Source organism: Desmodus rotundus, chromosome 3 (genome assembly GCF_022682495.2).
Source record: "Desmodus rotundus isolate HL8 chromosome 3, HLdesRot8A.1, whole genome shotgun sequence".
NCBI classification, from domain to species: domain Eukaryota; kingdom Metazoa; phylum Chordata; class Mammalia; order Chiroptera; family Phyllostomidae; genus Desmodus; species Desmodus rotundus.
Window position 1 is genome coordinate 5,179,003 of NC_071389.1, and position 24,995 is coordinate 5,203,997.

Genomic DNA, 24,995 nt, shown 5'->3' on the forward strand with positions numbered 1-24,995 from the left:
GAGCGCGCCGAGTCAGGGCGGGCCCGCGCCGGCTACAAAGCGACGAAGGTCAAGGCGCGAGGAGGTGCGCGCTGCCGCGCCCCGTGATTCGCCTGCGGCCCTCCCCCGCGCCTACTGCCCGCCGCCCGCCGCCCGCCGCCTGCCTCCCGCCGACGGCGCGGGGAGCCATGGAGGGAGTAAGCGCGCTGCTGGCCCGCTGCCCCACGGCCGGCCTGGCCGGCGGCCTGGGGGTCACGGCGTGCGCCGCGGCTGGCGTGCTGCTCTACCGGATCGCGCGGAGGTGAGTGCGCGCGGCCCATGCGGCCTCAGCCCGTCGCCCTCAGGCGCCTGCTGGCCCCCCTCCGCCCGCGGCCCTTCGGCCCCAGGGGGTCTGCAGCCGCACGGCGCCTCCCTACCCTTGCCCGGCGAGGCCTCGGCTTTGCGGTGGGGGCCGGGCTTGTGTACCCACGTGCTAATACCCGCTCCGCACGTCCCCACCCCTCAAAAGAAGACCGGATTTAGAATCCTTATCCCTAGGCGGCTGTGGAGTGGGTTGGGGACCTCAGGAATGCGAGGTGGGCGACAGCACCTATCACGTGGTTACAAACTTCCTCCCCCACGGAGACCTGTGCTGGCCGAGCCGCAGGATCTGCAGCCGCCCGCCCCCGCCCCACAAACTCCCACCTGGGCTCCCCAGTCCCCGCGGGAGAACCCAGCGGCATCGCACTGCGCTCTGACTGCTTTCCGCCTTCAGTCCCGCCCCTGGTCCTCGAGAGCACGTCGGGGCGGCGTGATACTTGGTGGCACTCTCTGGTCTGCTACAACGTCCCCAGCGTTGTTCTAATCTCGGGTTAGCACGTTTAAGAGTCACAACCCCAGAGAAGCTGACGGTCAGGAGAGCTTAAGTAAGCTGTTATTAGTTGGAAGGGTCAGGGTGTCATCTGAGGGTGTCTGGCCCTGGAGCCTGCATTCCTAACCGCTGGGATATCCTGCTTTCCAAGAGCGTGGAAAGCCTGGTCCACCTCAGAGGTGTTTTCAATGCACTGGTGCTGCTGCTGAGCTGGTCCCGGCCCGCTCTCAGCCCTGGCCGGCCTCAGAGATCATGCCCACCCCCATTCAGAGCCAGCCTGCCTCATGGACCTCCGCAGTCACGGCTAAAAGCTCTTGCTTCAGCAGGGACTCCAGCAACCCGACTGTCTCCCTACCTGATCCACCTTCCCAGGGGACAGGGGGGAAAGGTGAAGTTGTGAGGACATTCTGGGGACACAGGGGATGGGTTTGTTGCTTCATCAAGGAACGTGTGAAGCTCAGATTTTGGGTGGAAGATGCAAAAGCACTTGCCCACAGTCACTTGGCACAAGTGGTGGAGCTGGGGTTTGAACCTGGGCAATTGGGCTGTTCTTCCTTAACTACCAGCATGTACCGCTTGTCACCCAAGAGGAAAAGAAGTGGGGGACTCAGGTATAGGCTCCTCTGGGAAGGAAGGGGTGGGAGGGACCTCGGCTGTATCTGCAGGAGGAGTCAGACTGGCAGGCTGAGGAGGAAAGGTCAGCTGGGAATTGAAGGAGCCCCCAACTCAAGGGGTCCCTGACAACCCCCCTCTCTAGTGTCCCAGTTCCATCCCGATTTCTGGAAGCTGGGAGGGCTTGTGGAACCAGCTGGTTCAAACCAGCCATTTTACACACCAGGGGACTGAGGTTCAGAGTCTCGAAGCGCTTTGCTCAAGTTCCAGGGCATGCGGACACAGAGCTGGGGGCCCATATTTGTCTCCTGGACACTGCTGCCTCTGGGTTAATCCGGGATGGGGGGTGTCGCCGCGAGGACCGGAGCCTAGGCTGTCCCCAGCTGTGCCACGCCTCCTTCGTGTGTAGTGGCCCCGGATTCGGACCATGTCGCGTGCTCCTGTGTCATGTCCTTCAGCCGTTCTTAGGCGGCCGGCCACAGCTTTCCCTCCCCCAGAGACCTGGCTCCAGGGCCTTCGTGCAGAGCTGGGTGAGCTGGGCGAGGGGAGCCACGAGGGTCCTGCAACACCAGGGGTCTGGGGTGGCCTTGGGACCTGTTGGGCTGAGAAGGACCAGCCCTTCCCAGGATGCTCTGAGGTGCTCAGAGAGCACTGGCTTTTGTCTGGGGGTCACAAATTGGCACTGTCACGATTCAGAAGCAAGGCCAACCCCACAGAGACTGAGCCCTTCTCCCTCCAGGGAGGAGGACCGGTGGCTTTAGCTATAGGAAGGGTTTTTTTGTTGTTTTTTGTTTAATGACTCTCTGGAGGACACACGAGGAAAATTGTGGTGGGTGTTTGCGGGCTCAGCACAGGTGGAGGGAAGACTGGCCGAAGGGCTGCGGGAAGAGGTCCCCTCGCTGAAGTGCTCCCAGAGCCTCAGGCAGAGCCCACCCGGCTTCCATACCTGTGCAGTTCTCCTGACCTGGTTACTGTAAATGATTCGGTGCCGACAATGATTCAGTGGGGAAGCACGTGCGTGCTGCCACCTGGTGCGACCTGGGGGGCAGGTGCCACTGTCCTCCCCTTTCTGCAGCTGAGGAAACAAGGCTTGGCGGGTTGGGCTTCCTGCCCTTCAGCACCCAGCTGTTCACAGCAGGCCCTGTCCCCTGCCAGTCCTTCAGCCGCTAACCAAGGCTAGGGCTCTTAGCTGCCCTCAGCCCCCGTGGGAGCCCACGGCGGTCAGCACTGGCACAGGTGGAAGTCCAAGTCACACTTCCGTGGGCCTGCTCACCCTGGGTCCAGGTGGTCGTCATGGCTTCCTGAGCCTATCCCACCCCTGGGCCCTACTGCCCTGCATTGCGTCCAGGGTCCACCCTTGCCAGCATGTCCCTGCTCGGGACTTCAGGGGCTACCCGCAGCACCCAGAGGTGTCTATTGGCTTGTTACCGAGGGGATGCAGCTTTCGGGTTGAGCAGCAGAGCCTTATCCTGGCACCTAGAATCCCCGCTCCTGTTCCCCTCCCTCCATACTCTCCTGGTGCCGCATTGTGGCCAAAGGGATGTGCGCCCTGAACGCACGCTGGGTGGTCGCCCATCTGCCCAGCAGCCCTGCCTGTTTGAATGCCATCTGTTCCTTTTGCCCTGCTGGCCAGCAAACCCGTTCCTTAGGGTGACAGCAGATGCTCCACTTGTTGGCCTCTCTCCTGTGGCATCTGTCACCAGCTGCCCCTCGAGGTCATCATCCTCGTCATTGTGTCCATGTCGGAAGTGGAGAGCTTGCTCGTTTCTGCCCTTCTGTGAGCCTGGCTCAGTCAGCACGAGGTGAGCGGGGGTCCACCCGCCCCAGGCCAGGTCTGCGCCCAGAGGTGGGCTTGGGGCATTCTGTCTTGGGGTGGCGGGGCTGCCGTGGACTGAGATGTGTCTGCCCGAGGCCCACTGGGTCCTCGCTGGCAGTTTCATGCCGCTGTCACCACAGAAGGCATTTTCTTCGATTCTCACTGTTGGGTGGGACGATGTGTGTCGTCCACGGCAGGCTCAGGAGCCCCTCACCTGCGAGACTGTCCTGGGTGCCACCAGGGGCCGCCGGAGGCTGACCTCTTGGCCCCCGAGGGAACCTAGTCTGACTCACTGAGGCCACTTCCCAGACCCCGCCGGGCCAGCGCACGCGCCCAGGGTCTCAAGCTCTGTGCCAGGCCCCTTTTAGGGGGCCTGGGCACCTCTCAGGGCCTGGTGGACACTAGTTGACACACTGGCCTCCCCTGGACTCTGAGCCCCGTCCCGTGTCTCCTCCACGTGGTGTGCCCAGCCTCTGGCAGGGTCCTGGGCCAAGGGCCTGGAGCTGCAGCCCTCGGTGGTGGTCTCACTCCTAGAACGCTCCCCCCCCTCGCCTGTAGGGAATGGGGGGATATGAGAATACAAGCTTCATTTTACTTCAAGATCTGTGTTCGGGGCTGACGGGGTGACACTGTCATTAAGCACATGTGTTTGTCTTCTCCTCCCCAGTGGGTATTCGGGCTTGGGGAGGGCTGGGTCCGGAGCATGCCCCCCCCCATTTCTCCCCAGGAGCCCAAGAGCTCAGCACGGGGGCGGAGGGGGGGGGCGGGGGGGAGGTAGCGGAAGCTGGGTGAGCACCTGCTGGGACTGACACTGCCTCATGAGGGGACTATTCTATCTTGTCACATCAGACCTTCTCCACTAAGGGGTTGGTCCCAGAGCTTTGCTGGGGCAGTGGTTTTGGCTTGGGGAGAAGTGGGTTGAGGGGTTCATGAGGGGAGCTGAGGGATGTTTCCCTGAGCGAGAGCAGGGCCTGGGTTAAGCTGGCTCAGGACAGATGGGCCTGCATGTTCCCAGGGAGGGCCGCAGGGCGGGCTGCGTGGAGGTGGATGGAGGCCACAACCCCAGGGCCAGCTTTGTAAACCGTGCAAGCTGTGAAATCAGCTGTCGGGTGTTGCCCCCAGACACAATTTACATTCACTCACATGCATAACTCGTGGGGGCTGAGGTTCACGTCCAGCTCCCCACCACTTTGCTAGCCCATCTGCCTCTCACAGGCCCGCAGACCCTTGCAGGGCTTGACCCAGAGGGGCCGTGGGAGACGACTCCCTGGCCGTCACTCTCCCCCACACACACACCCCGGGCAAGGAATTACCAGGGGCTGAGAGTGACAGGAGCTGGAGCCACTAGCCTCAGGGACCAGGGCTAATACCCCTCCCTTCCTGCCACCGGCTTCCAGGCGAGGCTCATTTCCCTGGCAACAGAGTTGGAGATCCTGAGTGGAAACGGTGACTTCTGGGGCTGCGCAGCTGCCACTGCTCCCCAGGCCGGGGTCTTTCTCCCCTTCCCTGTCCCTCTCTGTGTGTGGGCTGTGCAGCTCTTCTGCTTGGCTTCAGTCTCAAGGCCGGGGGTGGCGTGGTGGCACTCTGGGGTGAAAGGGCTGAGGGGCCCCAGGGGGCAGATGATACAGGTCACCGGCCTACAAGTCACCCACTGGGACACGCCCCACACACAGTTACAGAGAGGCCTGCAAAGCAGGTGCCGATTAACAAAGAGGTTGCCCAGGGTGCCGAGTGCTGGCACCTGAACGAGTGGGGCGGCGCCCACGCCTCCAGCCAGGGCTGAGCTGCCTCCTTTCACACTCTGCGTGAAGCCCAGTGAAGCTGTCACAGTGCTGAGCAGTGACCAGGCCACCAGCTTCCTGGGCTCACGCTTTTCCTAATCCTCCTGTTCTATCCTCTCAGGCAGCCTCCTTTGGGGCAGGGATTACCATTATCCCCAGGGGGCAGAATGACTTCCCCCAAAAGCCATTCCTGTGACCAGGGTGCTGCTCTCTCTGTGGACAAGTTGTGACCTGACAGCCCCTTGCCCACGGTGAGGGTGTGGTGGGGGGCAGGGGTGCGTCCCAGCTGTCCTCTGTGGACCCTGGGCCCTGCTCTACAGAGACTGGTTCTGTCTCCTCCTTCCGTTTCTGGCGTGGGGAAGAAGTTGTCTGAGGGGGCTTCGGGCGGGGGCGCTTCCCTGAGCTGCTTCCTCTCTCTGCCCTCCCCGTGTAACTACCTTTTACTGAGCCTTTTGGCGGGGCGCTGCTGTGTACTTCCCCCACACAGTCCCCGGTGAGGGGTGTTCCTGTGCCCAGCTCACAGGTGGTGAGAGGGAGACTTGGAGAACTTTTGTGGCCTGCCGGCGGCCAGTGGAGGGCAAAGCAGGAGGCGGCTACAGCGTCTGGATCGGGGCTCTGCTCTCACGGGGCAAGGCAGTGACAGCTGGCCCTGCTCTTCGCAGGGCACCTCTGTGTGTCTTGTGTCATTGGGTCCTTGTCACGCGGACGCCCTGGGTGCTGAGATCTCGCACTTTGCAAACGCAGCCCTAGGCAGGCAGGCAGAGGAGGGGCTGGCTCCCCAGGGCCCACATCTGGAAGCTAGGGGCTGTGCCCCGCTCTGGGCAACAGGGTCGTCCGTGAGGTGTGGCTGCCCACTGCAGCAGGGTCCAGGTGGCACCCCCAGAGCTGGGGGTGGCCTGGCCAGGACCCTGGGGCTCACGCAGCTACCTCCCGTCCCCCACAGCGTGTCAAGGTTCCTAGGAGTGGGGGGGGGGGGTTGCTGGGCAGTGGCTGTACGCACCCATAGACAGTGGCGGGGGGGGGGGCTGGAGGGGCCCAGGGCGCAGATCCCCTGGTGTCTGGGCTGGGATTACCCTGCAGACCCCACCTGTCACCACAAGTGTGGACTGGGAGGCCGCTGTGGCCTGCCCACTCTGTTCTCTCTCTGGACAAGGGAGGGTTGGCCCCAGGCCGAGCAGCTGTCGCCAGTCCCCGCCCCTCTGCTTCCTTGGCCCCTGTTCCTGGGGACTTCTTTTTCGTGAAGCACAGGGGGCTTCTTCCATCAGGAGGCTCCTCAGGAGCGTCATTTCTGCAGCCTGGAAATGGGCCTCGAAGTCTGTCCTAGTCACTGTCGGTTCTGTGGCCTGAGCCCCAAGGTAGCAGGGGCAGGTGGCCCTGGGTCCCCTCAGGGGCATGCTGGAACCTAGGGACTGGGTGAGTGTCGGGACGCCTAGGTTGCAGGGGCTTCTCCTGGAGGTCTGAGGTCCCAAGCCTCGTGGCCTCTTTGTTGGTCCTTCTGGTGGACGCAGAACGTCCAGTCAGGATTCTCGCCCTGCCCGGTCCTGCCTCCCGCTTGCCCTCCCTGGTTTCTGTGCTCGGGGCCGCGGGGTGTGCGGATGCCTTCCTGCTGACTCAACTCTTCCTTTGCGCACAGGTCAAAGCCGACGCACACGATTGTCAACTGCTGGTTCTGCAACCAGGACACGGTGGTGCCCTACGGGAACCGCAACTGCTGGGACTGCCCCCACTGTGAGCAGTACAATGGCTTCCAGGAGGTGCGCCCCGGCCCCAGGCTCTTGTCCCACCCTGTCCCGTCCCGGGCCCTCACCGCAGCCCAGGCCCTGCGCCTGTCCTCTGAGGACGAGGAAATCAGCCCAGGGAACAAGGCTGAAGTTGGCAGACTGGGGTTCGGCCCTGGCTTTGCAGCATACGCACTCTGCTTTGCACCTGACCAGGGGCCAGCAGGCTCTCTGCAAAGGGCCAGGGAGCACTTCAGGCTTTGCAGGCCACACGGTCTCTGTGCCCACAGCTTGGCTCTGCCAAGCCACCATACAAACAAGCACGTGTGGCTGGGGTCCAGGAAAACTCGGTCCACAGTTGCCGGCCCTTGTTTGCGGGCGCCTGTACCGTGCTGTGGCTCCAGGCTGCACTCCCGCTGGGAGCTGCCCTCTCGGCAGCTTGCCTACCGGGCTTCCTGTCAAAGTTCCTGTGACAGAAGAGCTTCTGGTGTTTGTTGCATGGAAAGAAAGGGTGGGACCGCCTGAGGCCTGCCGCCCCTCTGTGGGGCGTCACCACCCAAGCCGCCGTGGAGACTCACCCGCTGGGTCAGAGCTCCCCGCCGACTCTGTCCCTCCTCCCCCAGAATGGCGACTACAACAAGCCGATCCCCGCCCAGTACCTGGAGCACCTGAACCACGTAGTGAGCAGTGCGCCCAGCCCCTGCGCCGCCCCACAGCCCCAGCAGTGGGTGAGCAGCCAGGTGCTGCTGTGTAGGAGGTGCAGCCACCACCAGACCACCAAGATCAAGCAGCTGGCCGCCTTCACGCCGCGAGATGAGGTAAGGCTAGGGCCGGGTGGGCGCAGGGACGAGGAGGGCCTGGCTCCTTCCAGGCAGCTGAGGGAAGCACGCACAGGGCTCTCCTGACAGCACCTGCGGCCCCTCCCCGTGAGGGCCCCACATTCCAGGCGTGTCGGGTTGCGCAGTGTCGGAGCGCACTTCCTCTCCACCTCCGCCTTGTGGTCCCTCCTCTCTTGGCTCCATGCCTGGGAACATCATGGTGACCTGCTGCCTGCTGGTCCAGAGGGGTTTCTCCTGGGCAGCAGGCAGTTCCGGCTGGGATCCTGTCAGATGCATCCTGTCTGCGTCCCTCTGAGTCAGGCTTGCCCGCTGGCTGGCCGGGCCCTTCACTCGAGTTGGTGGAGGGAGCTGCTGACTTCAGGAGGGATGGGGAGCTGGGTGCTGCAGTGGGGCTGGATGGTCGGAGTTCACGTCTCCTGGGCCTGCCGTGGAGCCTGGCAGCCTTGTGACCTGGCTGGCTCATCCTGCCTTCCCACCCACAGACTGGTGCTTGGGACCTCAGGAGCTGAAGCCCAGAGACTCTGGCCTTCCCAGGACCCAGCTTGGGACTGGGGGTGCAGGGAGCGGAGGGAAGCAAGGGCCAGGCAGGGAAAGGTGGGGAATCTGCAGAAAGGAGGGGCCATGTGTGGCTTGGCAACCAGGGCAGCTTTCCTGGCGAGTTCGGTCCTCGAGAGGTAAGATCAAACTGATAAGCCTGCCGGCTACTGCAGACGGAAGTGGTTGGCTACCCTGGAAATGGGCAGAGGAGCGTTGCCGCAACCTTAGGAGGAGAAAAGGGGTTGGACTCGGTCTTCCAGACTATTCCTGAAACCCCTGGGCCCCTGCAGCTCCCACTGAGACCAGCCAGTGCCCTCTAGTGCTTTCCAGATCCAGGGTTTACAGGAGGGAAGCCTGACTGGGGAGCCCGTCTGCTCGTGTCCGGGCAGCGCCAACCCAGAGCCACCCTCTTCCTGTGGCCTACCGCCCTCCTGGAGCGCCGGTCCAGGCACGGGGCCTGAAGCAGGGACCACATTGAGAGCCCCTGGTTTCCATGGGCGTCCTCTGGAGCATAGAACTTGGCCGAAGCATCTCCCATCACTGTGGGTCCCTGCTGCATCCTGGGCCTGGGCCAGCCCTTGCCCTTGGTAGCCGCCGTCACTACTCAGCACGCTGTTTGTCCTGCTGGGCAGCGGAAGAAGCAGGATCAGAGGGGGTTGGCTTGCCCTTGGTCGGTCACCCCACTTATAAGTGAGCCCAGGTTCAGTGCACTAGACAGGAGCAGCCTCGGCCCAGCCAAAGACCCTGAGCCTCTGCCCCCTGACCCCGCAGGGCAGGTACGACGAGGAGATCGAGGTGTACCGGCACCACCTGGAGCAGATGTACAAGCTGTGCCGGCCGTGCCAGGCGGCCGTCGAGCACTACATCAAGCACCAGAACCGCCAGCTGCGCGCCCTGCTGCTCAGCCACCAGTTCAAGCGCCGGGAGGCAGGCCAGAGCCACTCGCAGGTCTGAGTGCAGCGGGGCACCCACAGGGAGTTTGGGGCTGCCCCCGCCCTCGGGCTTGTGCAGGAAGCCCCCTCACAGAAGGTGGGCCACCCTGTCAGAGGGCAGCTCTCCAGAGCTGAGACACTTCCCAGGGAGGCGCCATCCCATGGGGACATGTTTCCACCCTGTCCCCAGGCCCCTTTATATCAGCAGCCGGAGCAGGTGTCCCGGGAAGAGTGGCTCATTATTGGGGTTCACTTGTCATTTGCGTGCTTGCCAGGGTATGCGTTACTCACTGTGCCCGGGCACTTCCCCACGCCTGGCATGCATTCCCATGGCATCCTGTGGTGGCCACGCGCTTAGCTCTGCGACTACCACTCACAGCCACAGACACCACACACGGGGAGGTTTAGTGACCGCAGAGGGCCCCACACCCCGTGTGCCGATGCACCAGAATTAGAACCCAGGACAGTTTGGCTAAAATTCTGGCTAAAGTTTTTTATCACAGTATTCAGTTAGTGGAATGTTCCAGTTTTTAAAATATAGTAGCAAGTAGATTTAGACATAAAAACCAACCCCCCAAAAGAAATTCCTACACACCCATTTGGGTCCCCAGATGTGCCCTGTGTCCACTCGGCCTGCGGTTTCTAGTCTGCAGCCAGGCCCCTGGCCACATGGCCATGCCACCAGCCACACGCCCATGTTTGCGCACCGGGACACTCGGACCTGTGGCTTCCTCCTCGCTGCCTCGTTGCTGGACTAAACCGCTCATTGCTGTGCGTTTCACCTCCTTTGGCCAGAGCGGTCTGTATGTTTATTACAATCCCAGTTAACGTCACAGCAGGAGTTTTTGGTGAGAGTTTGGCAAAATTATTGAAAATTCAATTTGGAAGAATAAGGTTGCCATGCTGTCAAATAGACTGCTTTAAGAATGTGATAGGCGATAGGCTGCACCCCCATACACACGCGCAATCACGTTCGCAGTGGGGTGGGACCCTGAAACGGGCAGGCACAGGCTCAGCAGTGGAGCCCAGAGCAGAGCTGAGCTTGTCTGAGCATCTGGTAAAGATGACCTCGCTGGTCACCAGGCCCCGGGGGGGTTCTTCGGTGAGTGCTACGGGCCCTTGGCCAGACCCCTGAGCATGGGTGGGCACCGACCACGCTGTCCGAGGCTCCAGCCATCTCACTGACCAGTGTCTCCCTCCCTCAGAGCTTCTGCTCGTCCACCATGAAGGCCCCCGCCCAGGTCATCGTGCTCCGGGCCCTCGCCTTCCTGGCCTGTGCCTTCCTGCTGGCCACCACGCTGTATGGCGCTAGTGACCCTTTCGCCCCGGGGGTCACCCTGCCCCCAGCTTTGCCCCCTGGTGGCAATGGCTCGGCCACTCCCAACAACGGCACTGCCCCTGGGGCCGAGGGCTGGCACCAGCTGCTAGGCCTACTTCCAGAGCACGGGGCGGAGAAGCTGCGGGAGGCCTGGGCCTTCGGGCGAAGCCACCAGACTGGCGTTGTCGTGCTGGGCCTGCTCACCTGCCTGTTGGCCATGCTGCTGGCCGGCCGCATCAGGTGCGCATCAGGTGGCTCTGCCGCCGGGTCACAGGGAGACCAGCCTCCAGCAAGGCTCAGTGGGAGAACAGGACAGTGCTGGGGCGGAGCCAGGGGGTCTGCGGGGTGGAAGAACCATACATCCCTCCTCCCAGCAGCTAGGAGTCTGGTGGGCAAAACTAAACAAATGACTTGGCGCTGAGGACAGCAGCACGCAGAGCAGGCCCACCAGGGCCAGATGGCCATGCTCCTCCCCACCGAGGGTCCTGGCCTGCGGGGCTGCTGGCGAGCCAGGCGGGTGGGTACCCTCCGGCCCTTGTCTTCATGCCTGCTGCGGGTGCAGACCCTGGTCCCACGGTGTCCCCGCCACCTCAGTGGCTCTGGGGGAGGTTTCTGAGCCCCGCTGGACAGCCAGCACGCCAGGCTCAGGAGAAACACCGACCTGCTTGGAGTCAGGCGGGTGGAAGCGCTGGGGCGGGTTGAGAGGCCCGTGCGCTCCTCTTGGCTCTGGATCCTGTCCTCTGAGCAGGGTCGGGTGGAGGCAAGAGGCAGGACAGGGAGGGGGGTGTTGTCCTGCTGAGATGGGCCCTCACACATGGCCCACTCTCCCCACAGGCTCAGGAGGATTGACGCCTTCTCCGCCTGCCTGTGGGCCCTGCTGCTGGGGCTGCACCTGGCCGGGCAGTACTTGCAGGCTGCCTCACCCAGCTGGCTGGACACGCTCAAGTTCAGCACCATGTCCCTGTGCTGCCTGGTGGGCTTCACAGCAGCCGTGGCCACGAGGAAGGCAACAGGCACACGGAGGTTCCGGCCCCGAAGGTCAGAAAAGCAGCAATGATTGCGGGGGGAGGACAGACGGACAGACAGCCCCAGAGCTTGGTCCCCGGCCCCAGCAGGGCCCTTCTCTGCTTTGTGTCTTTCTTCCCTGCCTCGCTCCTGCCCCTACCCAGTGTGGAGCCTCCAGGCCTGGCCCAGCCCTCTACCTCCCAGAGGAGGCAGGCCTGCCCCTCCCCTTTCCTTTCCACACCACTAAGTCACCCCAACCTGAGGCCTTGCCCCAGCGCCCTATAGCTGCTCACCACTGCCACCATCTTCTGGCCAAAAACCCCTCGTTGCCGTGAGGCCAGAACACAAGTGATACCCACAAAGCCCACCTGTGACCTGTGGCATCCCCCAGTAGCTGCAGGTGTCCCCGTCCCGGCTGCGGCCCTGTCCGGGCTCTGACACCATGGGCTGAGGGCTGTGGGCCTGCTATGTGCGTCTTCCTTCGCCAGCCCCTTCTCTGAGCTCCTGGCATGGGCTGGTTCCTGTGGCTGCAGGCTGGGACCTTGCCGCGTGGCCTGACCACTCAGGCAACTTGACACGGGCAGGTGCTGCTGAGCGGGGCCCAGACAAGAGCCCACACCTCGTCCCCCATCACTTCCCTGGTCAGTCCCTTTGGTCCCGCCCAGTGCCCAGCCAGCCCGGCTGAAGCCGGTGGAACCAGAAGGAGTCTGGGCTGCTCCCTGGGTCCACTGCCCCGTTCCCACTCCCAGGCCCTCCTGAGACCCCTGTTATGCCCCTCCCCTTTCCCCTGGGGTGGAGGGTGCAGTTCTGGGGCCCAGACCAGCCTTGACCTTGAGTTTGTAGGGCAAGGCTCTTCTCACAGTGAACAGGGGAAAATACTGCTTCTGCTGTGGTCAGCAGGATTCTTAGCAGCTGTGGTGGGAGTTTGCCCCAGCTGGGGAGCCTGAAAAGGCCTTTATGCATCTATTTCTTCAGCACGACTGTGGGCCTGGCAGACAGAACCAGAGCACACATGCCCCGCCCACCCTCCTGGAGGCCCCTGGCTCTGCCCTGAAGAGTCAGGACCCCCACCCTCACGACCAGGCCTGAATGCTTTCATGGGCCCTGCCCCCACCTGGTGCCGGGGATATCTCCAGTTCCCCACTCACCCCTCCATGTGGTGCCCGGAAGCTGGTCTCGCTGCCCGAGGTTAGCACAGGACAAGCGGCCCAAGGGATGTGCGGGTCCATGAGGATACCAGGTCACTTGTCACTTTGTCACTCTGGCCTGTCATTGTCACTCTTCTGGAGGGCCCCTCACGAGGATGCTGAGGCTCCCGCTTTCCACTACCAGTGGGGCAGGCACAGAGCCCGCAGGGGCCTCAGCATCACTGTCCCTCGGTCAGGTGGGGGGGCGGCCAGTGCCACCCCAGAGCCCCTCGGGGGACTGCCTCTCTCAGAGCCAGCACTCCAGGGGGTGCTGATGTGTGACACAGACCTGCTATGTGGCCCTGCGGGTCCCCACTGTCCCCAGCCTCAGTTTTGCTGTCTGGGAAAGTGCTGGCCTTGGTGGGGACACACTCTGGAGACTAGGGGCCTTCTGCAAGGGTCAGGGCAGGAAGGCGACCCCCAAGCAGGCCACAGGGTCCCTCTAGGGTCAACATCCTGCCACTCATTACTCTGAGCATAACCCTCCTTCCATACCGCACATCAGAGCCCCAGGAAGGCAAAAACAGGTCATGTGGGCGTGAGTACAGGGCCACCGACCAACTGGCCTGCAGGGCAGGGGGCACAGTGCCCCGGCCAGACACTACATGAGGTCCCAGGGAGCACCTGAGCCCACTGTCACTAGTGCTCATGTTCGCGGGGTCCTAGGAGGCCCCTCCTGATCCCATGCCCCCCCCCCCAGCACCCACATGTGAAGGGCCCCAGTGGGTCGGGGGCTGCCCTCACTCGGCTGTGTGGCCTCAGATGAGGCCCTGCCTGCTTGTTCTGCGTGGAGGTGAGGTGGAGATACGCTGACCAGATGAGAAGGTGTGGGGATGGCCAAGCGGGTACCTGACCCTGCTGGCCTGTCTGCCCGTCCCTTCATCCCAGCCAGCCTGCCCAAGGGCCGATGGAGAGCCAGGGGTCTATGGGCCCGGTTGTTGCTTGTGCCCTTGTGTCTGGAGTCTGCCTGGGAAGCTGACGGCGTGATACTAATTACTGCTTTTCTTGGCGTTGAGTAGAAGCAGGACATCTGTGTGTATGTGTGTATTTAAGCTAAATTATTTATAATAACCACGACCAGCTCTCTCGCTGGCCAGGAGCCCCTGCTGAGCAAATGCCTGCCCCGCCCCCCCCTCTGGCGGGGGCAGGAAGACACCCTCAGGAGATGGGCCTCATCAGAGGAAGGCGCCCTGGCTGCCTTAAGGTTCTGGGTGACTTTCTAACGACTTGTCTGTCCCTGAAACCGCGTTACCCGGAGCACACTCCAGCACCAGCCGGTGTTGCTGGCACAGCCAAGAAGCGTGGGCTCCACTGGGTTTGCAGTTTATTAACTGTGAATGTGTCGCCCCTTACAGGGACCTCTGTCCCCAAGATTGAGGGAGGTACTGTGGTGGTTTCCTCCCTCTGGGTGTGGGGTCCCCATCCCCGGGCCTGGCAGGCAACTCCATAACAGTCCCCCAGGAGCAAGCGGCCTGCCCAGGGAGGAGCCTGTCGCTGCCGCTGTGGCTGTGCTGAGCGCCTGGTCCCCTCTGGTCGAGTGGCGGACTGCCGATGACTGTCCGGCGACCCTCTGATCCTTGTACCCCACTCTGGCCCCTGGCCCGCGCCTTGTATGCTGTGTTCTAAATAAATGCCTCCGGGGCCCTGCTTGGCCGGTGGGCGTCAGGCACCGCGTCTTTTTTGTTTTTTGTGTCCTGTTCCTTCCGAGGTTTCTGTGCTGAGGGTGGGGGACTTGGGGCACAGGCATTGCCCACAGGAGTCAGGTTGGGGAGCTGGTGGTGTGGGCATCGAAAGGCACAGGGCCCAGCTGGCCTCCCGTGCCCTGCTGGGTGGGATTCTCCCCGTCTCAGTAAACTACTGAAAACACCCTGGCTCCTTCCGCTCCAGCAGTGGACTGGGGTCGGGTTGGAACAGACTGATGTCCCTTGCAGTGTCGGGTGGGATGCAGTACAAGCACCCGACCCTTTATCCCGGTGGGCGACAGGGTGGATTCTGGACTGGGTTCCCGCTTGAGGTGGGATTGGAGAGCCCAGGGCGGTCCGGGGGCCTCACCAAAGGGAGCGTCGACTCATGTGAAGCTCTTGGGGGCCAGCGGAGATGGGGCTCCTTTAACAGGAGGCTCCTGGCGGCCTGTTCCCTGCAAGAGCTTGCACTTGGCACCTTACAAAGACCCGGTAGTTGAGTGATGTCACTGGGTGTCACAGTGAGAGGGGTCAGACCGAAGAACTGTCTCCCCTCGGTGCCAGCATTTTTAGTGGCATCCCAGACAGGACAGACAGCACCTGTGCCACATGAAACCTGCAGCTGGCTCAGGCCCTCTCCTCTCACTGCTTGTTGGGGGTGGCCCTCAGGAGGACTGCCTGGTGGAGGTGGTGCAGGAAGCCACCTCTCCCCCACAGGGGCCAGCTGCCGTCTGCTGGGAGGAGCTGGGCGCACCCTGCGCTGGTCCTGCTGCCGCTCCACAGGACACGCCTGGTCCTTGGGGAGGTGCGGCCTCAGCAGAGGCAGCTCTACATAGGTCGGAGCAAGCTGGCCGAAGGGCCCAGCACACCTGGACTGCCCATGCGGTGCCTAACGTTTCCCCCTCCTGCCAAAAGGTCTCAAATTCTAGCGTGATGTTTAAGGGTGGGGCCTTCCCCAGATGTCTTGGGGGCATGGAGGTGGGTGTCAGGCCTCAGGACAGGTCAGCAGGTGCAGTGCAGGCATGCGCAGCCTCGGCCAGCCAGGGTCTCTAGACCCTCTGTGCTTGGCTTGATGAGCTCCTGTCTTGTTTTCCCCATGTGCCCCAACCCTGTGCCCACCTTTGGTTTTGAAGTCCGGGTGGCTTGCTGGCCCTTTGGAAGACATTAGAAAGGTCACATCGCCAGGAGGGCAACGCTGACCCTACACTTTCCTCAAAGCTCATGCAAAGGGAAGGACAGGGGTGAAAAATGGCGAGGAACTCAGCAGGGTGCAGCTTGGCTGGTGATGCCCCGGGCTTCGGTCCAGATGGGCCCCGGGGGGTCCCTTAGCTGCCCCGGCTCTGCTGCAGGGCCTGAGCCAGCGTGCCCATCCGTCGGCACATTGTCCATGGGCTCATTTGTCCCTTGGGACCGAGGTAAGGCTGGACCTCCCGCAGCTCCGTCCAGACGGTGGGCGGACTAATGTATTAACTGTCTCTGCCCCCCCCTCTCTGTAATCGGTTGCTGTAATCAGAAGCATGGTTGACATCCTGGCTTGGGGCCGCCGGGTCCTGTTGTGTGATCTGTACCATTCTCGAGTTAAAGAGACACTGTCACCTTCCGTCTTCTGGGCAGCCCCGTGGTTGCTCATGGGTCTTCTCTAAGTTCGAGTTTGGCTTGTGTGCTGCATGTCTTTTCCTGGGGACCCTAAGCCTGGCCACCCCACCCCCTGTTCTACAAGGAGCTTTAGATTAGGGTCCAGCGTCTGAGGCCAGAGAGCACAGTTGGACTCCAGGGAGCAGGGCCCCCTGAGCTGGGCCACTGTCAGGAGGCCCTGGGCGCGAGCAGGCAGGACAAGGAGGGGCCCGAGACCACTGGCCAATACGGAGCCTGGCGCAGGGCTGGACGTTGGTGCTTCAAGGCGGAGGGTCGGCGTGAGGTTGGCAAGGGCGACAGTGTCACTTTAATACCGAGACTCGTAGTGGAACTAGTTTGCTGTGACGCTAAGGGGGACTGGAGGGGGCATGCAGGGAGGGGCGGGTCACGCTGGCACCTCCCAGCCACCCGATCCTAATGGTGTGAATGTGGTCGGACTGCTTTTCCGCTTCAACTAACGCACGCCTCCTCTGGGACCCCAACTCAGGCCCCACCTTGCACGGGGGTGGGGGCAGACGCTGGGCGGAGGCCACCTCCAAAGCCCTCCACGCTGACCCTCCTCCACTCTCCCCTGCCCACCGGCTCTTGCAGGTACCTCCCCGGAGACCCAGCCGGCCTTTTCCCCGCGTGTCCCAGCCTGGCGGTCCCATGCCCGAGTGTCACAGGCTCTTCCTCTCTGCTGCTCCCCACGCCACCCGGCTTCCTGCCCCTCGCCAACCAGCAGCTGTTCCGGCCTCCCCGACGAGCCTCGCCCTCCTCACTGCCAGGGCGCCTCAGCCGGGCGCTCTCGCTGGGAACCCTACCCACTCTGACCCGAGCAGGTATGAGGGGCTTGGGCATCAGTGGGCTGAGCTGGATTGGGGGCGGCTGGGCACAGGGACCCCAGCTGCGATCAAGCTGGGCAGTTGGGGCTCCTGCTGTAAAAACGGAGGAACTGGGTTCCAGTCCTGCCGCCTCCACTCAGGAGCTGCCCTTGGCCGAGGCTCTGGCTTCACCGCTCTGAGTCTCCGTCTCCTTCAGGGAAAATGAGCCCCCCGCCCCGCCACCGTAGGGGCTGAGGATCAGTGAGAGGATGGATTTGAAGCTCTCGCCAGGGCAGCGGCACCCAGCGGATGCTCAGCACAGGTTCACGCCCTCCAGGGCGCTCTTTTCCCGCCGTCCTTGCCCTGGTCGTCACTGCTGTGTTTGTAGGCCCAGCCTTTCTGCGCAGTTCTCGGGGCAGGGTTCCGAGCAGGTCGGTCACACAACCTGGGCGAGCACGGGCTGCACGGGGACCCTGGTGTGACCCACACCTGGTCCTTGCCATGGAGCCTGTCTCACGCTTCACCCTTTAGCTCTTCCTGGAAAGGCTGTTGTGAATGCAACCAGTTTTTCCCTCCCAGAGCACTGCGTGGGGTCTGAGGCGGTCCTCAGCACGGGGGAAGCCGCCCGGCACAGGCTGGGTGCGCCTCACCCTTGGGGGTGGCCCTGGAGCAGGTGCCCCAGGTCCCAGGCCTGAGGCTGCCGGCAGGACCCCATCCTCTGAGAATGCGGGTGCCTCTTTGTCACACGGGCTTGCTGACATGTAGCCACTGTCTCACCTAAGCCCCTTGGCAGCCGTGCCAGGTAGGGGTTCCAGCTCAGCCAGACGCCTCAGTTTCCTTCCGTGACGTGCCTGGAGTCCCGCTGCTGCTGAGAGGTGGGGTTGGACCCAGCTCAGGCCCGTGGCCCTGCTGGGTGCAGGTGGGGGTCCTCGGGAGGAGGGGACGTCACACTGCACACCCACTGTAGGAGGGATGGCTTGCGGGGGACACAGTGCTGGCACTGCGCGGTGGATGGAGTTCGGGTCCTCCAGGGTGGGATCGAGGGTGGGGTCACATTGAGTGCAGAGACCTAGACTCTGGGTAACCGCATGTGGCTGGGTTGCTGGGAAACGGGAGGCTGCTTGTGCTCCTGCCAGGAAATCATTAATTAGCAGAGCTCCTGAGTGTCTGCACGCGAGTCATAGCTGAGAGCTGGCCCAGCCCAGGCCCTGGTGCTCATGGGGCCTCCTGAGCTCTTCGTGAGCAGCAGCTGGAGCAGGGGGACCATGGGCGGCCCTGGACAGGGGAACCTGGGGGGCCTGGCAGCTGGCCCTTCCCCAAGAGACTGTTGCCTGGAGCCACCCAGCAGGAACCAGGGCGGGGGTGGGGGGGTGGCGGGCTTGGGCCAGCGCCAGGTGCAGACCCTGCCAGAGCCTTTCGCTGACCGTCTTGGCGGGGGAGAGGGTGGCAGACTGCCAGGGGTGGGCACTCTGCCTCTCGGTTTATTTTTTAAAAACAAATGACTCAGGTTCATTGGCCCTTGGGGTGAAAGGAGGGGTGTGGATGGTACAGGCCGGATTTCCGGCCGTGGGGGGCAGAGAGGTGGGCGCCAGTCATCTCTACAGGCCTGACCCGTGTCGCCTTCTTTTCCTCACAGACTCAGGGTATCTGTTCAGTGGGAGCCGCCCTCCATCCCAGGTGTCTCGAGCTGGGGAGCTTCCCGTTTCAGGTAAGGGGACCAGAGAGTCGAGAGGAAGGACTGGGAAGCCCCCTCATGTGACGACAGCATGTGGATGGGGTTTCAGAGCCCTGTGTGGGGTGGGACAGCAGGGAGGTTAGGCAGGAGCTCAGGGTCAGATGGGAGTCTGTGGTCAAATCCCAGCCCTGTGCCTCCCAGCCATGCAGCCCTGGGCAAGTGACTGACACCCCTGGGCCTCAGTTTCCTCTTCTGCGAAATGGGCGTGGTAGTTTCTAGGATGAGGTGCACTGCTGTCGTCCTCATCAGTGATCTCTGGGGAAGATGGTATACTCGGGGCCCCGCCATCAGCAGGGCGTGGGGGAGCTGACCTTAAGTCTCAAGAGTTGATGTCTGTACGGGCCTTGCTTTCAGCTGAGGGAGGCACCAGGGGCTTTGATAGAAATCAGGAGACAGAGGGGACACGGCTGAGGGTCCCACGGGCTCCTCCTCCCTCTGTCCCCTCAGCCTGTGTGCAGCCCTTTCTTCCTGGGTTAACAGGGAACAGAATAGCCACGGCAAGCTTATTGTAACCATCGAGAGCGCTCACGCATCACGGCATTGTCTTTGTCCTCCTCCCACCCTCCAGATTACTTCTCCCTGCTGTCGGGGAGCTGCCCCTCCTCCCCACTCCCTTCCCGGGCGCCCTCCGTGGCTGGCTCGGTGGCCTCCAGCTCTGGCTCTCTGCGCCACCGCAGGCCCCTCATCAGCCCTGCCCGGCTCAACCTGAAGGGGCAGAAGCTGCTGCTGTTTCCATCGCCCCCTGGGGAGGCCCCCAGTACCCCCAGCAGCTCTGATGAACACTTGCCCCACAACGGCAGCCTCTTCAGCCTCGAGCCACCCCAGGTCCCTCAGAGGCAGCTGGCACAGGACACAAAGCACACTCTGGGTATGGCCCCCTGACCCCTCCTGGGAGGCAGCAGGGCCCGCAGGGCTGTGGGAGCACCTCGTGACCAGTGCCAGGGCAGGGGGCTGGAGGGGGGACACCCGTCAGCAGGCCGCACGGGGCCTGCCCTGGATCTTAGCCGAGTGTGCGTGGCCACTCTCCCAAGCTCCAGTAACCCCTGGCCTGGCTTCTCATGACCTTGACCCCTCCAGGACATTGCTTTCTGTTGGCTGACTTTATTTTCTTGTTTTGCAATTGACCCGAGAGTTTGTCTGTTCCTTCCAGTGGGTCAGAAACACATCATACCGTGCCGGGCTGTGCCTGGTTACAGATATTTTTGTTTTGCTCAGATAATGTTGGTCTGCAAAGCATTTAAATTTTATTAAAACTAGGCCTCAACCTCGAAAGTCTGGAATTTTCCCATGAATGTTGGGTTTCCTGAGGCTCTTGTGATGTAGAAGATCCAGCCCCACTGGTCCTGAGCCCCGGCCAGCCTGGCGGGAAGGCAGGCGGAGGGCCCACGACCTACCCCCTGCCCCATAACCTGGAAGCCACACTGTGGCCATTGTCTGCCGGCCCCTGTTGGCTTTGGCGTTTGCTGCTCCTGATCCAAAACCAGCTCCCTGGCAGCCAGCAGCAGAGGTGGGGGCGCTGATCGGGAGGGACGAGGACTGTCCTGCCCTGGGGGCAAGCTGGGAGTGCCCCCTAAGACACCCCTTCTCTGTGCAGACATGAGGTCCGTGCCAGAGAGGAGCAGCGCCTGCAGCAGCCGCTCCATCAAGAAGGAGGACGACTCCTCACAGTCGTCCACCTGCGTGGTGGACACCACCACCAGAGGGTGCTCCGAGGGGGCCACCACCTGGACAGGTGCGCGCCGGGCAGCGTGGGGACCTCGGGTCTGCAGCCACCATCACCTCCTGTTCAGTCTGGGACCCTGACAGAGAAAGACCCCCAAGGGGGCCTTTAGGGATGGAGGACAGTTAGGTAACCCACCCAGCCTGGGGCCCAGCAGGTGGCAGCCCCACCCTCTGACTAGGTCTGAGTCTGTGCTCTCAGTTACAGCAGCCTCTGGTCACAGGCGGCTGTTTAAATTTAACAGAATTAAAATTTGGTAACAGTGAGTTTAGTTCCTCAGCTACACCAGCCACGTGTCAAGTGCTGCGTGGCCGCGTATGGCCCGTGGCTGCTCAGTTAGACACTGCCTTCCCAGGCGGGTCCCTGAGCAGGCAGGCACTCAGCCATCAGCACACAGACTTCCCCCGGGGAGGTGGGGAACCCCAGTCGGATGCTTACCTCTTGAGGCCTGGGCCGGGGCCTCATTACCTAAAGCCCCATTTCCTGTCTGTAAAGTGAGGTCATGTCCCTGCCCCCATTACCAAGATTCAAGAGCAGGGCACCCTGGCCAGTGCCTGCCTGGTGGCATGAGCTCAGGAGACAAGGCCCCCTCAGGGAGGCTTGACCAGACCAGATGACCCCGTTTCGGGGTGTCTTTCTGGGTGGGAGGCCTCTGGCCATGAGGAAGGAGCTCGGGGCAGGGCCTCCAGGCCCCACAACGGCATCTCTGGCAGCCTGGGGGGCATTCGCCTGCACAGAGACCCCCACCCTGGGTTCGTCTTCTGACCTGCATGCCTTTGACTGGGTCTCTCCATTCTCTCAAAGGTCGTTTCGGCCCCTCCCTGGTCCAGGGCCTCCTGGCTGTGAGCTTGGCTGCCAACGCCCTCTTCACCTCAGCCTACCTGTACCAGAGCCTGCGCTGACCCAAGGGCCTCCGACGCCCTTGGGGTCCCAGAGGACGTGCCCAGGTGCATGCTGCCGCTGCCACTGCCACCTCCGAGCCTCTTCACCGTGCCCTGGACACCTCCCCCCTCCACCAGACTGCGGGGCTGGCCTGGGCTGTGAGGCCGCCCTCCCCCTCCCACCTCTGGACTCACATCAGTTGTGTTTGGTGCTGCCCCAAAGCCAGGGATCCCCCCGGGGGCTGCACAGCCCTGGGCCCCCCACACACACAGTCCCGCCCTGCCTGCGCGGCTGCCACCACCCCTGTAACTGCAGCAGGAGCAGGCTGCCCCTGACCCCGCACCACGGCCATGGGCACATCGTAGTACTGTACTCCCCGGTCCCACCGGGCGCCGTAGGCTCCCTGGGGAGGCGGGGGTGGGGGGTCCCTGTGTCACCTGTCCTCCGTGGAAACTGAGCCTCCGTGGGGGGGTTCCTGGGATCCCTGGCCCTGGGCACCTCAATTCCTGGGTCTCGGGGGCCCAGCTGGACCTTCAGGACTCGTCTAAGCACCTCACCCCCAGACCCCCTTCTGCCCAAGTGCACCCCGTTCTGTTACCTCTGGTGACCTTCCCAGGCAGCAGCCTCATCACCCTGAGAAACTACCCAGGGTCCCAGCCTCCCGTGCTGCCTCAGGGGTCTTGCCCCCCCTCGGCCGTGGGACTGCCTGGGGCAGCCTGCCGGCACCAAGGAGACTGAACCCGCCCCGAACCTGGCTCCTTCCAGCCGCTGGGACCCCTCTGTCTCCCCTTACGCTCTCCTGTCACCGTGGCCTGAGTGTGACTTCTTGTCTTCAGGCTGCCGTGGCTGGCTTTGCTCCCCAGCTCCCCTTAGTCCCTGCCACTGCCCCCCAACCACTACAGATGTGCCCTCCACCCTCGCCCTGGTGCTGGGGTCCCATCGTGCCTCTGGGGGAGGAAGGAGGGAGCTCAGTCTGGTGCAGGGACCCTCGCGATGCTGTGAGGCATGAGAGACTGGGTGTCAGACCCCCATCCCTGCGGCCCTGGGCCGCAGACACCGGTGTGGGGTAGCGTGTGTGTGTGCCCGAGTGTGTCTGTGCCACTTGGGGAGGAACCGCTGCCTGGATGAACTCAGACTGGGGGGTGGGGGTCACGAGGGCAGGAGGAAGGGTCTTCACTCCGTCATTCAGGGATAAAGTTCCGTTTTATTTTTCTACACGTGTCCGCTGGGTAAGGCACTGTGCCGATCAGCAGGTGCCCCCGAATCTCCCTGCCAGGGAAGGTTAGTCTTTTTAAGCTTTGGGTGCTTTTTTAGTAGTTTTTTTTACCATGGGGAAGGAGATTGCTCTGACTTCCCTCTCTCTCTTCCCCCCATTCCTGTCCTGAGAGCTACTGTGCCCTGCCCTGTCCCCCACCCAGAACACGGGGACCTGGGGCCGGGGCCACACTGGGATCCTGAGTCCAACTGCCCTAAATGGTTCCAACTCAGAGATGGAGTCTCTTGGCCCCCATTTGTAGAGTGGGCGTGTGTGTCGACTTTTTAACTTTATTTTTTGCCTAATAAAGCCAAACTCCATTCTCGAATGCACTTCCTCTCCGGCTCTGAGGAAGCCCAGCACACAGCGCCCACACCGCCCCCCACACAGGCCCGGTCCCTCCTGCCCAGGACCCGGGTCCCCGCACCCTGCAGAGGGAGGTGGGGAGGCTGGGCGGGAAGGGCTTTGCTTAAAAACACAACCTTATTTTTCTTTACAAAAGCAAAAAAGGAAACCAAAAGAGATACCAACCTTTGAACTACTCTTCAGTCTGTCTTGTCTTCATCTGCTCTGCAGCCGGGCGTTTGAGAAGGACCCCGATGGGGGGGGGGGGGCAGCTGAGGTGGAAGTGTTCCTTTAGGAGCTGAGGGTGGGGTCATCTGTGCCCAGAGTCCTTGTTTTCTCCTGAGCCCCCTCCTCCAGGCAGACTTAGATACTGGGCTGCAGTCAGCTGCCCGGTGTGGGCGGGTGCAGGGGGGCACTGAGAAAGCCCCTGGCGATGCTGCGCTGGTCCTGTGCTAAGCCAGGATCCCCAGTGCAGGCCAGGGGGCAGGTGGCTCCTTGCGGGTGCAGGCCTGCGTGGCTGCTGGCCTCGGTTTAACTCGCAAGGAACAGGACTGCCACCCAGGCCCAAGGGGGGTGATTCAACTCTGGCCCAGGCCCCTAAGGAGCGAGGCTGGACAGCTGTCTTCTAAACCTGACCCAGCGCTGGGACAGCAGGGCCAAGGGGCCTGCAGGCAGCACCAAAAATACCAATTCACCGACCTCGGGGTCCTTGTGACGTCCCCTGAGGCTGTGGCATCTGGGGGGCCACAGGAAGCCCACCCTGCCAGTGACTGCACGGTGCATGCTGAGGAAGAAACCGCTCCCACCTGGTGCTGTGCTGTGACGAGGGAACCGAATGGGGGGCCCTGGGAAGCCCCTAAGCCGCAGGCGTGGTTTCTGTGAGGGTTCGGTGCCTTCCTAGGCGCGTCCGTGTTGCCCTACAAGCGGTCCTACAGCTAACCTAAAAAACACGTCTACTCTCTTCTGCGTGTGTGGCTGCGGGGTTTTTCTGTGTTTGGGGGTCTTTCTATAGACACACTTTGGCACTTCAACACGAGCCTTTTTCCTGTCCCTGCATTCTCTTCCTCATCCCTCTTACAGGCCACCTTGGCCTTCTGCCCAGCAGCTAGGACGCCTGTCGGCCCTCCCTGCTCTTATGGTTGGGGCAGCAGGGGCACCTTCACTAGGCACCTATGTCTGCTGTATTTAGGGCTTTTCTCGGGGTAATTCTTGAGAGTTGAATCTTTCTGTCAAAGGTTTATCAAGAGTCCGAAGCTTTTTCTCTGTGCTGCCTGGTTGCATTCTAGAAAGGTACAGAAAAGTACCTAGTTTTTTTTTTTTAAATCTTTCTGCTGACTTTTTTCAGGATACCTGCCCCTGGTTACAAGACTGCTTATGGGGTGGGGGGGGCGCGATGGTCAAAATACTCAAGTTCCAGTCATATTTGTAAAGAGTTGATTGTCACCCAGGATCTAGGTAAGAAAAAGTTCTGATTTAAAAAGAAAAGTTGGAAGACCACCTCTGACACCCCACCCACCTCACCACCTGGCCATGTGACCCCAGGGCCCCTCCATGCAGTGAGAGACAGCACCCCCATGGCTCCCAGCCCTCTGTGGGGTGATCAGAGGTAGGAGCCCCCTATTAGGTGACATCTGCGGGGTGTGGAGTGGCTTCATCACTGCAAAATACTCTTTGTTGTAGCACCTTGGGATGTTTGTCACCAAGTGGGGAAAGCTGTTCTCCGACCCTGAGGAGCTGAGTACAGCCAGCTCAGCTTGGGGCCAGCATGGGGCTCTCGGCACTGTGGCCAGCTTGCGTCCCTGTGTCCAGTCCCCGTTCATGGAGTGCGAGCGAGCAGGGTCACAGTGGAGAACGGGGGAGAGCCAGGGTTTCCACCGCGCATTCTGTCCTGCATCACCAGCCGGGGCAGTGGTGCCCGGTGTGTCCCAGGCTGTGCTGGGCACGGGCTGTAATGGTGGCCAAAGCAGAGATGCCCCTGCCTGGAAGGGGCAGAGTAGCCTCAGGTGGGCACCCAAGTCATTACATAATCACACCTAAAAATGCTGTGAAGTATTAAAATACTCAGGAAGTTGGAGGTGAAACTTGAAGGCAAGAAGAGGGAGAGACTTTACGACACAATAAGTGCTTATTATGCAAAGGCCCGGGGGCAGCTAAAGGGAATTGAAAGGTTCCAGTGGCAACAACCCAGGGGGAGAGAGGGTGGCTCAAGGTGAGGAGAGCAGGGGTCACCCGTGAAGGCCACGGTACAGATCTTAGGTTTCACTCCAAGGACAAAGAAAGCCAGTTTGGAGTTTAAGCAAAGGACTGTCAGGAGCAAGTGTGCATTTTTAAAAGATCTCAGTGGAATGTGAAGATGACACCAGT

The 24,995-nt window shown here is 62.1% G+C and overlaps 1 protein-coding gene across 1 annotated transcript; it reads left to right on the top strand.

The window, feature by feature from the left end:
* The first annotated feature begins 31 nt into the window (after positions 1-31).
* TMEM201 (transmembrane protein 201) lies at positions 32-22,614 on the top strand. The gene is made up of 11 exons (XM_053920896.1): positions 32-280; positions 6,672-6,792; positions 7,380-7,574; positions 8,904-9,080; positions 10,270-10,622; positions 11,217-11,420; positions 16,483-16,712; positions 18,331-18,402; positions 18,998-19,297; positions 20,024-20,161; positions 20,954-22,614. Exons 1-11 carry the CDS (start codon positions 168-170, stop codon positions 21,049-21,051), a joined length of 2,001 nt encoding a protein of 666 aa, XP_053776871.1. The 5' UTR covers positions 32-167; the 3' UTR covers positions 21,052-22,614.
* The last annotated feature ends 2,381 nt before the right edge of the window (positions 22,615-24,995 follow it).

What these genes read in the sequence shown, in the direction of transcription:
- TMEM201 (XM_053920896.1), top strand. Translation starts at nt 168, where the DNA reads ATGGAGGGAGTAAGCGCGCTGCTGGCCCGCTGCCCCACGGCCGGCCTG. An exon ending in CCTTCACGCCGCGAGATGAG is followed by an intron (nt 7,575 to 8,903) that starts GTAAGGCTAGGG and finishes CTGACCCCGCAG; the next exon opens with GGCAGGTACGACGAGGAGAT. An exon ending in TGGGGAGCTTCCCGTTTCAG is followed by an intron (nt 18,403 to 18,997) that starts GTAAGGGGACCA and finishes CCCACCCTCCAG; the next exon opens with ATTACTTCTCCCTGCTGTCG.